This window comes from Neopsephotus bourkii, unplaced genomic scaffold, assembly GCF_033783945.1.
Source record: "Neopsephotus bourkii isolate Nb327-2 ecotype Australia unplaced genomic scaffold, CSIRO-AGI_Nbou_v1 NB_887, whole genome shotgun sequence".
In the NCBI taxonomy this organism is placed as follows: Eukaryota; Metazoa; Chordata; class Aves; order Psittaciformes; family Psittacidae; genus Neopsephotus; species Neopsephotus bourkii.
In genome coordinates, this window is record NW_026901381.1 from 1,936,177 (window position 1) to 1,951,400 (window position 15,224).

Consider the following 15,224-nt stretch of genomic DNA (forward strand, 5'->3'; position numbering starts at 1 on the left):
TGTGTTTTCTACCTATTTCTGACTGCAAACAACACTGATTTCCCCCCCCCCCCCCATATTTTACTTGTTTAAACACTTGAGACCTATTTTACCTGTTTTCTGTAAATGAGGAACTCTATATTGAAATGTCATGACTAGTCACAGAGGAACTGGTTTGGAGCCAGGGAGTTAATGCACCTTTGGCATGAGATCTTTAGAACCAGCTCCCCGAGTTTAAAACCAGACTGAAGCAAGAGAAAACCCCCACCCACCTTTTCATATTTCATGTACTTTTGTATTCATGGGTTCTTCTGGGCTTGAAAACAGCAGTTTCAGCAGTGCTTATTTCCAGCTGAACTAAAATCCAGAGATAGTAGAAATGTAAAGGGGAATGTCTATCCCACCGGATTCTCCAACCTGTTTCTTACTTTTCTCAATTCTCCAAACTTTTTCAGTTCACCTGTCACTAGTTATGATCTTACTGAATGAGCATCTATTGTAAGGGACTTCACCAGTAGTTTGTATTTCGGTATTTAAGCAGTATGGTTTCATAAGTAGAGCTGGTTTTTATTGTTACTGTTCTCGTTTCCTTCCTCATCCATAGCTTTCCTTTTCATCTGGTCCAAACAGATCCACACACTTAGATAAGTCTTCTTTAAAGTGTAAGATAGTAGGTCCACAATGGATTTGTTCTTGTGTTGTAAATGAAAGCACAAAAGCCTAGGAGCTGTACTGGCCATCTAGAACAATGGTGGTGGTCACCCTGCAGCAGCAGCGCAGCTCTTGGAGTGGAGGGATGTTGGGAATGGTCTGCTGAAGAGGCTCAGCAAAGCTGATTTTCGCTGCTGTTCTTATGGAGAGGAGGTAAAGAAGAAAGGGGAAAATAAAAAGGACGCAGCCTTACAGTTGCTGTAACACAAAAAAACCCCCAACAACCATCAGCAGAGCCTTTAATGTCACCATCAAGATAGCATCTTCTGCAGTGATTTTCAGTCCTGCGTACATCCTCCTTTCTCAACTGCAGATACTCCTGGTTCCTCTTCTCTCTCTCAGCGTTCAGTAGATCTGAAGACACATGGACATTTCCATTCAATACGCCTTTTACAAGTCTCCTCTTTAAGTCTGTTTTTATTTGCTCAGGAGACTTCTTACAGTTTCATTGAGGTCATGCTTGTCACACTTGGGTTCACAGCTCCCGCGTGTTGCATCAATGGCAAACCTCCATCCGTGGGAGAAGGACCTGAACGTTTTTGACTAACTGATGATTAGCTTCCATGTCTCCTGGTCACTGCTGGATCACTCATGGAGGCTTAATGTATATAAAATGTTAAATAAGCTGTGCATTGAATGGAGTGGACAAGTTAGTTCAGCAGCTCACATACACTTGGAAGGAAGATGACCCTGACATCGTTTCCAAGGAGATTCAATGGAAGTTGCTCACTTTCAGTAAAGAGAAAATAACTCCGTGGTTTAAGTAGATTAATAGATGACTTCTTCCACCCTCGTATGCATGCACACAAGTGGGGACACTGCTGCTATTTTTAGGCTATAGATTGTGTGTTTAAGTCTTGCCGAGCTGTTTAGGATGAGGATTGAGGTTTAGGCACCACTTGCCTGCAAAAAGCCAACCTGCCAGGGTGTCCAAACGACCGTTCCTGAATTGGAGGCTGTGGAAGATGGAAAGTAGTGACTAAATCCTGGACTGTGCCCCTCCAAGGGAGCCTTAAGGTTGAATGTGAAAATGTTCCTGGCTCCTTGTAAGCGCCACGTGGCTCCTGGTGTGGGAGGCTGGATGTGGTGTGGGATCAGGCAGGTGCCCTGGACTTGTTTTCTCCAAACTCAGCATCCAAAGCCTTGTGGTTAGGATTGACGTGTAGTTGTGTATTTGTGTATTTGCATGAGTAAAGGTCAGGACCTGTCAGACTCTCCAGTAGCTTGTTTTATTTCCTGTAGTCAAAGATAAGCTTAAGAAAGAAAGCATTCAGGTGATTTGGTAACACTTGACACCTAAAAAAACATTAACTAGTGCAAAAGAGGCCCCCTGAGCTCCATGCTTCGGTCACAAAGATTTGCTATTGGTATCAATGGTCAATTTGACTTCATAGGGAAGTTTGCTCAGGAAAGACTTGAGCATAACCAGCACCAGTCCCAACTGGAAAACTGCCCATTCCAACCTTGCATCCCCACCGGATCATGGCTCTTTTCTGGCAGCCCAAAATAAACCTGTACATGAACAATGCTTCTCCCCTTATAAAAGAAAACTAATAATAAAGATCTGAATTTCTGTTCAAAAACAGTAAAAAAATAACTTTTTGTGTTGTTTTTCCAGTTTTCAGTGTGAATTGCTGATTTCAGTTTACCCATGTTCTAAAACAAGAGCGGAAAAAGCTTAAGAGACCATTTGACCCCAAAGAAAGAGGCAAGCTCAGCATTCTGCAGGTTGAAAACGTTACTAAATTACCCCATTCCACCATCTCTGTCCATCACAGGTGGGAATCCTCAGTGATGGGGTTTGCAACTGGAAAAGAGCCTGACCCTGCAGGTATTGCTGGTATTGAATGGCAGAGCCTTTTTGTATCGCTGCTGTGGCTAATTTGAAACAATCAATTAGTAAAGTGTCAGAAATTAATCTCCAGGAGCTTCACAGCTTTAGGAGTGAAGTAAATTAGAGACAACAGAGAAAGGGGCCATTGTTTGAAGGCTTCCTCCCCATGGATTGGCTCTGGGCTGCAAAGTGGGACAGTGATGCTCACTTCCCCGTTTACAGCACAGGGAAACCATGGCTCAGCTTAAGAATCACAAATAAGGGGGGGGGGCCCCCCCCCACAGAGATAAGTGAAACCTGATTGTGCTAAGAGTTTTGTGTGCATGCATATGTGGGGAAGGCTTCGGTCCTATAGCATAGTACATGTTGGCACGATACATATTGTTTCTGAATCTGCTTCTGCAGTTGAAATGTTTAAAGATTTGATTCTTTTTTTCCAATATATAAGATAAATAAAAATAATAATAATAATAAAAAAAAGAGAACAGTGGCAAAATCCTGTTGAGAGACTGAAAATAAGACGTAGAAACCTGAGGGGGCAAGTTGAGTGTGTCATCTGCTCCTGTCCTGGAAGCCAGTGATGGTCTCTCAGTGCCGCAGCATCCCAGTACTGTTCTGAAGTGCTCGTTGTTCAATAGGCTGTTGTTTTTATCCCAGTGTAATGTTGTGATTGTTACCTGATGACATTGCCAGGGACTTCACATTGTAAGAGGTGGTCCATCATGTTTGATGTCTTTGGCTACAGTAAACCGGTGGTGTATTTCTTTCTTATTTCAATTCCTAGCAACTGTGACTACAGTAACGTGATGAGTAGCACATACAGCGAGGAGGCCACAGCAACAACGGCCTCCTCCAAAATGTAATTGAACTTTTTTTAATAAAAAACCTTAAAAATATTTTTAAAACATTTTAAAACCTTTTTTTTTCCTTCTTTTTTCTGTGTGTGTTCCAAAATGGAATATTTGTATTTGAAAAAAAAAAAACCCAAACCAATCCTGGAGTGTAATTTAATCCTAAACATCCCCCCCCCCCCCCCAGCCTTTGTGTATATGGTAAATGTTTGTATTTTGCAGTTTCTGTTTTTTGCTTTTTAGATAAATAAAATGTATATGGATATTTTTAAGTCATCTTTGCTTTTTTAGATGAGTTTGTAATCACCTTATAACTGAAAATAAAACTTTACTTTATAAACCTGCTACGCATTTGGATGCTTTTTCCCTGGTCTGAGTAGTTCAGTTCTTCCCATTAAACCTATTATTTGTTGTGGGGTTGTTGGTTTGGGGTTTTCTTGTCCTTAAATATATATAGATATATATTGGGGGGGGGTGGTGTATATATGTGTGTGTGTATAAATGTGTATATGTATATATGTGTGTACATGTATATATATGTGAACGAGCTGCCTCATCTCAGCGCATCCCAAGGTCGGTAGCATCTTGGCTGCATGGTACCACTATGATGGGGCTTGAAACACGTTAGTAAAACCCAATAGAAAGAAAAAGAAAGGAAAACCAAACTAAACCCCAGTTATTTTCCTGGTCATTTCAGGCTCAGTGATGCCCTATCAAAGAGATGAAGGTTAAACCAGAGAGGCCTTTCCTTAAGCTCTGATTTAGGGTAGGCAAAGGCTGCAGTGCCTGGTCTGAGCAGCCTGATAGCAGCACAGACAACAACTGTTTAAAATGTTTTAACTCAGGTTATTCAAAAAGCCCCAAGTTAAGAATTCAAAATTAAATAATTAGAGTGAAAATAATCCAAAAAGCCATAAATGCCACAAACTGCTGCCCAAGGGTTTCATCTACCTGCCTTGGGCGGCTGTACCCAGCTCCCTCGGTCCATGGGACCCACGGTGACATGAGGAGGACAGGGCAGTGCATACCAGAGGAGCAGCACCGTGCTGACCTTGTACCTGGTGCACAGTCACGTTGCATGGGCGCCTGTTCAATCTCACTTGGCTCCGCACGCCTTTGGTAGGTGCCCGGTGCCAAGCGTGCGAAGGGCTTTGCTCTGAAGGCTGCGCCCCAGGAGGGCGGCCAGAGATGGGAGATAAAGCTTGTTTACGTGGCAATGATTCCCTAGGTCTAACCAGGAGCATTTCCATACCATGCTCAGGCATTGCCCACTTGGCCATGAAGGGCTGCAAAACCCAGTACACTCTCCCTATGGCCTTATCCGGGCAGCATCCCAGCCTGCGCTGCCCATGCTGGGACCATAGGGGTGTCCTAAAGCCCTTTTGCAAGAGCAAAGGGAATTCTCAGTGGAGGGACACAAGGAACTGTTTTCACAGCAGTCAAATCTTTGGATGTCTGGTTTCAGAGGTGGGATAATTTGAGCAACCTGGTCTAGTGGAAGGTGTCCCTGCCTGTTGCGGGGGGTTGGAACTGGATAAACTTCATGTCCCTTCTAACCGTTCTGTGATTCTATGTTAATCTGGCTACAACAAATCATCCTCCAGCTGAAAGAGAAAGCCCAAAACAAATGCATTTCATTTGCTTTTATTTAATTAAAAAAAAAGAAAAAGAAAAGAAAAGAAAGTCAAAGTCATTGCAATCCCATTTAAATACAGAGATTTACAAAGAGGTCCAAAACAGGACTAAAATATTCTTTGAAATGCTGTACTTTTAAATATTGTGCTTTCATAGATACATAAGAAAAATCAGCATATAAAAATACTTTACAAGGAATACACTCTAATATATGGATAAAAATACACATTTAAGTAATGCAGTTCATCTCCATATCATTCAAAATGCATAGGAAGGGATACAAGGACCAAGTTTTTCTTCCTCTTTTTTTCTTTTGTTTGTTTTTTTTTTTTAAAGCCTTTAATAAAATTCTTCATTAAAAACCTATGAGAGCTTCCACTGCTCAGAATATTGCATATAAAACCACTTTCGGCTGCACTGTCAATGCTCCACAGTATCAATTATGGCACATTATCTAGTAGTGGCAGCAATGGTATGGGATATTGCATACTCCAAGAGAAAATGGCTACAACGACAACTAGCTGCATGGGGCCGGGCACGTGTCTGGAAGAAACACCCTGATACATTGCATCATAAAGTGCTAATACGTGAAAGGTGGCAGGCGGATGAGGACACCGATGCAGACATCGTGGCCCCTCTTCCCTATGGGGCTGGGGGCTCTTGGGAGGGAACAGGGGAGCGACTATGGGGCATCATGCTTGCAAAGCCACGGGAAGGCCAGCAACAGGCAAAAGGGGGTGGACCAGGGACGAGCAGCCAAATCCATGTGGGCACACACAGAGCTCAAGCCCACACAGGACACGGGACACAACCTCCAACTAATGAAGGGCTTCTCATGCCACTGCCTGATAGGAGACAATGAGGTTTTATTAACTCGAAACATCAGGGGCAGCCCTGGGAAGATCACTGTCCCTCAAGCTATTCACTTGTGGGCACAGGTTTGCAAGCAAGGGAGATCTCCATCAAGCCCAGAGAAACGAGGTGGATGGGGATTTGGGCAGGTAATTCAAGGCTTTTAGCCTTGACTATGGCCTTCTGCTCTCTACTAACGACTCCAGCACAGGAAACCACATCACTTACGAGAACTAGCAGTATGAGGTGCTTCGGTGCTTCATCCCACTGCAGGGTGAGCCAACCCTGGTGGGGAGCATGGACAAGGGGTGGCAAGAGGCAGCTGCAAATACTAAGTTTTGAACCAGAATTGCATCACCATTCTAAAGCACATTTTGAAATGTCTTTTCAACAGGGCTCTCCATGGCCCTGCACTGGGAGTGAGTGCAAGGGGATGCAGAAATCAATTTATCAGTCAGGAGTGTTTAAAGGATGGAGCACAACAGAAAAGGCGTTTCAGTCTTGCTGGATGAGATTAACCAAGCAAACAAGAAAGAAAATAGCACCATGTGTGTTTATAGGATGGCCAAGGCCCTCCAAGTGAGGAGGATGTTGGAGGCAGGACCCCGCACATCCCAATGCCATGGGGGATGGCTGTGGATGCTCCTTCCTCCCACCAGCAGCTCACCCCATCAATGCCTGTGGCCTGAGATACGCATCCAGTTCCGACCTTCCCAGCACTATTTGGCGGTCTAAAGACCCACCTCCCTACCTGCAGGTTATGGTAACACACAGCATTTACAAATACCAGTGCAAAAAACAGGAAAAACACCCCAAATACCACACTGGCTCAGTGGAGGCCCTGGGCATCGTCTGCTCCTGCTGCTCAGAGGGTCTGGATGCTCGCCTTGACTTCGGTACCGCGGGCTACCTGTGTTGGCAGCTCTCTGGTCCCCTCCTGGGGAGTACTGGCAGCCAGTGCCAAGGGGTTCCGGCTAATCACCAGGTCCAGCTTATCTCCAGCCTCCGAAATCAGGGGAACAGCCAGACAGCAGTCAGAGTCTCTCGTTCGGATGCGGTTTACCTGCCGGGATGGGTTTAGGATGTGCCATGGGGAGGAACAACAGAAAGACCATGTTTGTTAGTCAGAAATGGCAAGGTTGGTGAAAACACACAGCCCTGATTTTGAGTTCAGAGCAAAGAGGGGCACCCCTTCAGGCTGAGCGCATCCTTCCTTAGCTGAGCAATGATGTAGTAACTGGTAGAAGGAAGGAGAAAATAAAGTCTGGATCGGGCATAAACCCTGACCCCCAGTGTCTGGAGCGGCATGACCAGTATTAAACGTTACAAGGCTCAAAACCAGTTCTCCAATGCAAGCCTGTAGGAGAAAGGTTGCCATTTTCCATGATTTTTTTGCCATCATGGCTTTTACTGCCCTTAACTCTGTGATGCAGGGTGCTCAGTGCCAAGAAAACTAACACAGCTCAGACCATGAGGCTTCTGCCAACCACTTCCCAGCTCAGCCAGCAGTAAATTGAGACTGTACTGAACAGTTTCTGCTTCTCCTCTGCCCATTTACATCCCTGCTGTGAGAGGAGTCTGGATGCATTTCACATGGGCTCAGGAGACGGCTGCAAATTCTCCCTGCAGGCTTCAGCAGTGAAATCACTTCTACTACTGTCACTTGCAGACCTTCAGGCACGTTTCTAGGCTGGGTCATCTGAGAGAACCATCCCAGCTCTGTCACCTGCATCTGCCAGAGCACTTGGGCTTGATGCCATGACAGCTCTGAGATGGAGGAGGCTGGCAAACAGCACAGGGAAGGGAAGCAGGGAAGGGAGAAAGGAATTTCCCACCCACCTTTGGAGTGAACGTAACCCCTGGGGCCACGCGTTGCTTCTTTCTCTGGGTAAGGGCTGAACGAGTCCATGCAACCCTTCAATCCAAAACCCTTTCCCAGCATTAGTGCATGCCCATGGAGCTGGGCTCTGTGACGGTAGCAGTGTCCCCCTGCCCTAACTGGTGTCCACACAGTTGACCCCAATAATGCTTCTTACAGCGTAGTAACTAAGGAGAAGTTCTAGACCACATATAGACAAGGACAGACAAGCCATCAGGCTGCTCTGCCTTTGGACTATGCCAGCCAAGCAGTTCCAGTGCAGAGATGCCATTAGTGCAATGCCGTGCTCCAGCTAATCCATCCATAGGGTTGTTACAGCAGGGACGAGGCGTTTGACTGGCCTTCATGCACATCATCATGCCCATAATCAGCAGCCCCGTGAAGCATCCTCAGCAATGCCTCTCTGTACTTCTTGATGGCAGTTGCCTGAACCAGGTCTGCAAGCCCTCAATCACAACTCCACATGTCAACACGATGCCAATCGCCTTGTCTTCTTGTAGGTGTAAGCCATGCAGCTCAGCATGTGGAAGGGGGGGTGTTGAAAGTCTTCATGCTGCTCTGTTTAGGATTTCGGGCACACCTCCCAGAGCCCTTGGCACTCGTAAGAAAGCGACACATCCAACATTCAACAGAAAGGCAGCCCAGAGCCTAATTAGCTGCTTGTTCATTCTTGCACCATCTTTTATTTGAAGCCGAGAAGGAATAATTGTATAGCAGCCAACTGGCTAGAGACCATAACAAGCTTAAACAAGGTTCCCCACAGCGCTGCAAGTCCTCCAGTTACCTGATGTACATAATTTATTGGCTCTAATTCTACCGCTGACAACCCCCGCCTAGAAATCAGTAAAACTGAACATCTTTCTGAGTGTTCCCAAACATGGTCACGATATCTGCATTTCCAAATGGGGGCAGGTTTTCCACTTTCTCAGTTGCTGTTTGAGTTGCCCCAAAGCAAGTTGGTTTTCATCCATGTAAAGCTCCTCACCAACCTCCAAAACTCACCATGCTTTTACTGTCCTTCTGGTAGTCTGATATGCCCCAGTTATATTTATTACAGACTGCTTGTGAGCAGAGCTTTTATTCTGTTTCTACATCAGCTGTTCCAGTTCAAGCATCTTTCAAAGGAAAATATCGATGAAAAACACCTTGCTTCCTAGGAAACTCTTTTAGCTGTCAAAGGCATGCACAGAACCTTATGAACACCACTTGGCTCCTCCACATGGGGCTTCACAGGAACACATTGGTCAATACAGCTTAGTTCGTCCAAAAAAACACCCTCTTACATGACAGTAAAAGGACCAAGGGTGAAGAGAGGAAGCATCACACCTTTTTGGTTGTTTTGAGCTCCTCAAGCTCAAAAAGGCCAGTGGCAGGACACACAGTGTCCTGGAGGAGGTGTAACCTAGGGGTACCACCTAGTGATTTCTCATTAAAAAACACAAGTCTCATTGAGTGCTTGGTGGCTAAGAGCTCACCTAGTTGGCTAACTATTACCTTTCATTAAAGTTAGTGCTGCCATGGATGGGTCTCACTTCTCTCTTCCTCTCAGCCACTCATTCACTCCGTCCCAGCCTCCAGAACTGCATTTTGCATTTATTACCTGAAGCACTCTGTCATATGGCTTGAGGCCACACTGATCTGCTGGCCCATCCGGACGGACCATATTTACATAGACACCTTTTTCTAACAAGCCATCCGACACACTGAATCCAAAGTCTTCACTCTCCGGGTCTTTGTGAAGTGTCATCTGGAGGGGCAGAAACAGAAAACACAAGTTTTAATGCACCAGAGGAAGGAGGAGGGAAAACAGATTGAGCCTTATTTACCAGACACCATCATCTTTGGTAGATCACATGGAGAAGTGCTTGGGTGACTGGCATACAACCAGCCACACAGCAGTCCTTCTCCTTTGAATGTGGAAGGAAACACAAGCAGTTTAACACTGCATTTCACCCAAAGAGCAACAGACCAAGTGTTATTAATAGAGCATCACCCTCCCTAGCCCAAGTTATGCTGTGCATCCTCTGTGTTGCCACAGGACATGAAAAACCAACATGCTAAGAGGGAATTTTCAGTGTAGTGTGTCAAATGCAAAGACAGCTTGTTCTGAACATATCACTCAGCAGGAACTTCTAAACTTCCCTGTTCTTTTCAGAAAATTCCTATCAATAAGTGCTGATGTACTGAGGACAAGAAATGGGTAATCTCATCACTTTTCCCTTGAGCATGTCACGCTTTGGCCTTGTCTAGAGGAGCTGGAAGCATATCTTGCTATAGATAACACTGGAAGTCAAGAACATCTTATCCCCCAACACCACCAAAATCTCCCATTGCCTCCCATGAAGTAGAAGTGCAACTCTTCCATGGGGCTCTAACTCCATCACTGTGCTCTTGGCTGGATGTGCAGTCCTTGGGAAGGACAGTGCCCAGGATGATGCACAGGAGCAGCCCTCCTGGCCTCAACCTCATCTGCGAAACCAGCCAACACGAGGTGCTCCAGCAGAAGGAAGAGTCACCACCCCATACCATGCCTAATTACACAGCTCCCTCCTTCAGGTATGAAGGAGTTTCATTTAAAGACACATTTGCCATGCCCTGAAGGACAAGAGCAGATCAAACATCTAAAGCTATTTTTTCCAGCTCCCATAACTGCAGGTTTCACTCTGAAGTCACACTAGGAAAGAAAAAGAGAGTCAAATGTTTTGAAACCTCTCCAGCTTCCTCCCCTGCTTGCATTCTGCATCAGCAGCTTCTACACTTAATTAGTTTTCCTAATTACTGCTGCCTTGCACCATGCTTAAACTGGCTCTGTTCAGCTGGGTACTGAATTCGAACAAGCATCCCATTGCTGAAGAGTACACCTTCAGGAAAGGCTGGAATGGAGGGGAAGGGGAGGGGAAAAAGCTATTTTTAAGTTATTTATTATACAAAACATGCCCTACTGAACTGGAAAAAGCTTGATGGGTCTCCACGGGGCCATACTTTGAGCTTTTGTGCTTGTATCTGCAGCACCAATGAATGAACTCCAGAACACAAGGACCTGGAAATCTCATCTAATAAAGGGAAAGAGGAAAGCAAAGATTTGAACCCTGCTGAAGCATGGCAGCTAAATCCTGTCACTCTTCTGAAAATACCCCTTCATCTTCAGCTGACCCTCTGGAAACCTTTGCTGCAGACCTTGGTGGGGGCCAGCTTTAACAAGGAACATTTCCAGGGGGTTATCCAAACAAAGGAGATCTTCTACAAGGTTCAAAGCTACAGCTGTAACCATCGAGGGACTGCAGTGCCACAGCAAGAGCAACCCTTGGCAACACAAACCTTGTGAAACTCAAGGGGGGTAGGGGACATGATTTCCTGCATCTCCTTCTCGATCTTCTTCACATCCAGGTTCCTCTCGTTCTTCTTGGCAGGGGAGCTGCTGCTCTCAGTCTGCCCATCCTCACAGCTGGCGTTTGCCTTCCTCAACGGGCTCAGTCCCGATGGGTTGACAGAGTCCAGGAGCAGCTTGCTGCTGTCCAAGCCCAGGTTGTGCACACTCCCTGTCATGATGGATGCCTGTAGGGTGAGGGCACAAAGTCACTCAGCTGAGCCAGCAGCGGGAAGAGATGGACCACACGGCAACAAAAGCAGCAGAGACACCAACGGGGTGGCACCACTTCTCTCATGAATCAGAAAATAAGTACCAAGAAGCTGTTCCAGTTGGCTATAAAAGCCATTTCCAGACCATGGGAGCCTGCTGCCACATCTATCACTGACCTGTTGTTTGCTCTCCACCAAAACATGGAGCTTTATTTCAGAAGGAAGAATCTGTGAAGCATCTCCTTATTTTCTGATGACCCCTTCTACACAAACAGGGCCAGACAGGCCTCATCCTGTACAGGAACCTTCTTGGTAGTCAAGGATGAACGTCCCAGTCTCAGGGGTCTCCAGTGTTTGCTGGGCTCACCAGCCTACCCTGGAGGCTGCAGCTCACACAGGGCTGGCAATGGCCCAGGGGAAGCAATAGCTTGGACTCCACTGAGGCCAATTCAGTAGAGAAATTAGGATTTTATCTGTCAGTAAATGGGAGCTGTCACTGAGGAAAACTGAGTTAAAAATATGAAATTAAGTAGTATTTAAGCCTGGTCATCCCTGATAACACCCATTAAAAGATGGCCCTAAGTAGATTCTACTCCATTTGGCAATGCTTTTCACTAACGAGATTACATTGATCAAAGCTAACGAAGGAGTCAAGAATCCAGTCTGTGGAACCTCAACTGGCTCCAGGTCACAGAGCCCATTTAAACAGCGTAATGAAGACTGTCATTTTGGAGTTTAGGCTCCAAGGGTCTGCAGTCCCATTAAACGTCAAAAGGTAGAAGGGAAAAAAGGGAAAGGTAGGGAGCAGACAGCAAAATTCTGCAGTGTTAAACTTGACAAGTCAAAGAGCAACTGCTCCTGCGCATGGGGTAAACAGCATCCGACTAAATCTCTACTGAACACCCTCCAGCTCTTTGCTCCGAATGCAAACAAAGCAAACTCTGGTGGCAGGATGAAAATGCCAGGACTCCCCACCCTATTCCCAAACACAACCTTTTAGCTTTGTACTCTTCAGCTCTTCACACAAAAAATGATGTAACCAGCTTGAGTTTGGCCAAAACCCCCAAAACCTGCTACATGCTGGAAAGATGTGGACTTACCCCATATTGAAACACAGATTAACAAAACATCATTACAGCCAACCAGGGTCTGTTTGTTCAGTGACCTCAGGCAGCCTCAACACACCCCAGGGTGCTGTGCCACGCTGTACCAACACCAGCACAGCAGAGCCAGTAAAGAGACAGAAAGGTCTTTGCACGTTGTGCTGCTGTCCTCCCTCACACCCTGTAGATGCCATAACCAGCCAGCACCCAGGAGCATTCACCTCCTTCCCTACCTGCAAGGTATTGAAATACTCCTTGCAGCATCATGAACAATTGGCTGGGTGCTTCGGCTTAAGGGCAAGCAGCAGAAAGGACAATTGCAGGCTTCTCCAGCCTGTGGCTGCCTTGCATTGTTTTCCCCCATGTCTTGGCTGCCCTCAAAGCAAAGCAGGGACATGTGCTCCACTAGATGTACTGGAAAAAGCCTGTTTCTACCCACACCCCACAGTCTCAAAGTGGATTGCTACTGTGTGTGAACCCGTTTCCAGGCTATCTTGGGTCATCTTGAATGACTCTCATTGTTTTGCTTTTTTAAAGCATTGCTATAACTGTCAAAGCTCCAAAGCCTTGAAACAGCATCTCTGCACTATGGATCCCTGGAAAACGAAAGGGATTGGGCACAAGGATATTTTCTCCATCCTGGCATTTCACAGTCCAACAAACCCCCTCTTTCACATTTAGGTGCCAGCCATTATGTAGAAGAGAAACAGCTATGCACCATTTCAAAGGGGTACTTTTTCCTTAAGCATTCAACAACAGTTCAGCGAGGTTGAGAGCAGCTGCCTAAACTCATTTCTCCATACATCCAGGTCCAGGAAACAAGTGATTAAAGGAAGAAGTTACAGCTTGTGGGGTTTGTTGTGTTGGTTTGTTCTTTTTTAAATCAGCTTTAAATCTTAAGCAATTAAGATAATAAATACAGGGGTTTGTGTTTCAACACAATGAATTTACTTGAGATTTCCTCCCCCACTTACAGTTGCTAAGGATCAAGGAGGAAAGAACAATTGGTAAGTCCTTTGTCACCACGTAGACCAAAACAGGACTTTCCTTTTCCACCTCCACTTATTCAGAAATTGCCTTTTTCTCTCTGAAGCTTGAGAGATGCAACTGTGCATAAACACAGCCCCACCGGGGGTGATGGAGGGCACGACCCAGCGAGCTGTCTCCGGTCCTTGGCACACAGAAGGCAAGGGGAGAGATGAGCTCAAGGGGTCCTGCTCCTTCTTTTGGGCTGCAGGAGCTGAGTCAGGGAGGGGAGCAGCATAGGTCCCATCCTGCTGGGTAGGTTTGCTTCCTGCTGCTCCACAGTCTCGAGGGAGGCCTTTATTTGCATTGCACACCTTAGAAATCCAGGCTCCTTATCCTATAACCGGACACAATAACACGACCTCCAAAGCATTTTGGATAAAGAAAAGAGAAAGTGGCTTGTGAAGAGAGGAAACACCTTTATTTCTGCAGGAAGCAATTACTTTCTCAGATTTTTCCATGGGGAAGCCTGGCTGAAAAGCTTCCAATTACCTATTTCACTGAAAGAGTTTCCGGCAGAGTGACAGCTGAATGCAAGATATATGTTGGGTCAGGCTATATTTGAAGTCAGCCAAGGCTTCAGTCCCAGTAGGGCTAAAGGGGGCTCCTTTTGCTTGGCCTTTAATTGCTTTGGACAGACAACATCTTCCCAAGCAGAGGGTTTATTTACCGTCTGATAGGGAAGGTTTGCCAACAGTCATGTGAAGATTGTTGGCCAGCAATTGCTTGCAAAAGGAGCTTGGAGTTCCTGGTGGGTAAGTCATCGGCTCGGGGGAAAGTGCACACAAGCAACTATCTAATGAGACATAGTTATCCATTAGCACAAACTGAGATTAAACTCAAACCCTTCTTCACACCACCGGCAGTACAGGGATGCCACGGGCAGTTAACAGATCTGGGGAAACAGTCTAACATGTAGGGCAAGAGTGAGACAAGGGGGATCAGCAACGGGATCAGCAGCAAATTGAGAAAGGGATTTACCTCAATCTCCCTCAAAAGCTCAGACTGGCCGCACGTTTCCAAATCCTCCAAAGCTTCTCCAAAAACACGCCAAAAACTATCCTCGTGAGTGGTCTCAAGGCCGTTTTGGCGGTTGGGGTATCTGTTGTAACGTAGGAACCAAACATTGTCAGCACTCTTCTGCAGCGGGGTGAAAGCCGCAAGGCTACAGCAAGTGTCTCACCAGTAAAAGCAGAGACTTGAGGAGTCTTCATATACAAAAGCAAACAATATGAACTTTTCAGACAAGAGTCCGAACACGAGACCTCCATGCATTTACTAACAAGAGTCCTTCAAAGGAAGAATTAAGTTGGTGTAGCAATGTCAAAGTTCAAAGGGTAAATTAAGAAGTGCCTGTAGGAAGATTGTAGGTTTAGGAAGACGCTTTGGTGAAATAGAGAAGTGAAAGAAAAAAGGATGCGTTATGGGTAAACCAGGAGCCTCAGAGACTGTTAGTACAAAGGCTGATGGGATAGAGCTCAGATCTGAGACACAGAACACCTGAGAAGAGAGAGAAAAACACAGAGGGTAACAGACATGGTGAGAAAATGATAAATACATTAGGTCTCTATGAGAGTAAATAATGCAGAGATGTATATAAAAATGGTTGCCCTTGGCTGGACAAGCAAATGCACACAACAGCCAGCAATATCGACAGTGTCATGTATAACCCATATAAACCACGTTTCATTTGCTCTGGGTTGGCCAGGGAACTGAGCTGTTACCTTCAGAAAGTCTCTTTTTTTGGCTGTATAACAGACATGGCACTTTTTGCC

At 45.8% G+C, this 15,224-nt stretch overlaps 1 protein-coding gene across 6 annotated transcripts in view; it reads right to left on the reverse strand.

Annotated features, from left to right (window-relative positions):
* Positions 1 to 4,879: 4,879 nt before the first annotated feature.
* GRIP2 (glutamate receptor interacting protein 2) overlaps positions 4,880 to 15,224 on the reverse strand; it is a 243,328-nt gene continuing 232,983 nt past the window's right edge. For 4 of the 6 annotated variants that reach the window (XM_061357171.1, XM_061357172.1, XM_061357170.1 and 1 more), the window contains exons 21-24: positions 14,431 to 14,551; positions 11,060 to 11,296; positions 9,342 to 9,488; positions 4,880 to 6,925 (exon numbers count right to left, since the gene is read on the reverse strand). In XM_061357171.1, coding sequence (XP_061213155.1) covers positions 6,728 to 6,925; positions 9,342 to 9,488; positions 11,060 to 11,296; positions 14,431 to 14,551 — 703 coding nt within the window. In that variant the 3' untranslated portion in view covers positions 4,880 to 6,727. Of the gene's footprint in view, positions 6,926 to 9,235; positions 9,489 to 11,059; positions 11,297 to 14,430; positions 14,552 to 15,224 lie in introns of all 6 variants that reach the window. The other 2 variants (XM_061357174.1, XM_061357175.1) reach the window with 2 other exon arrangements.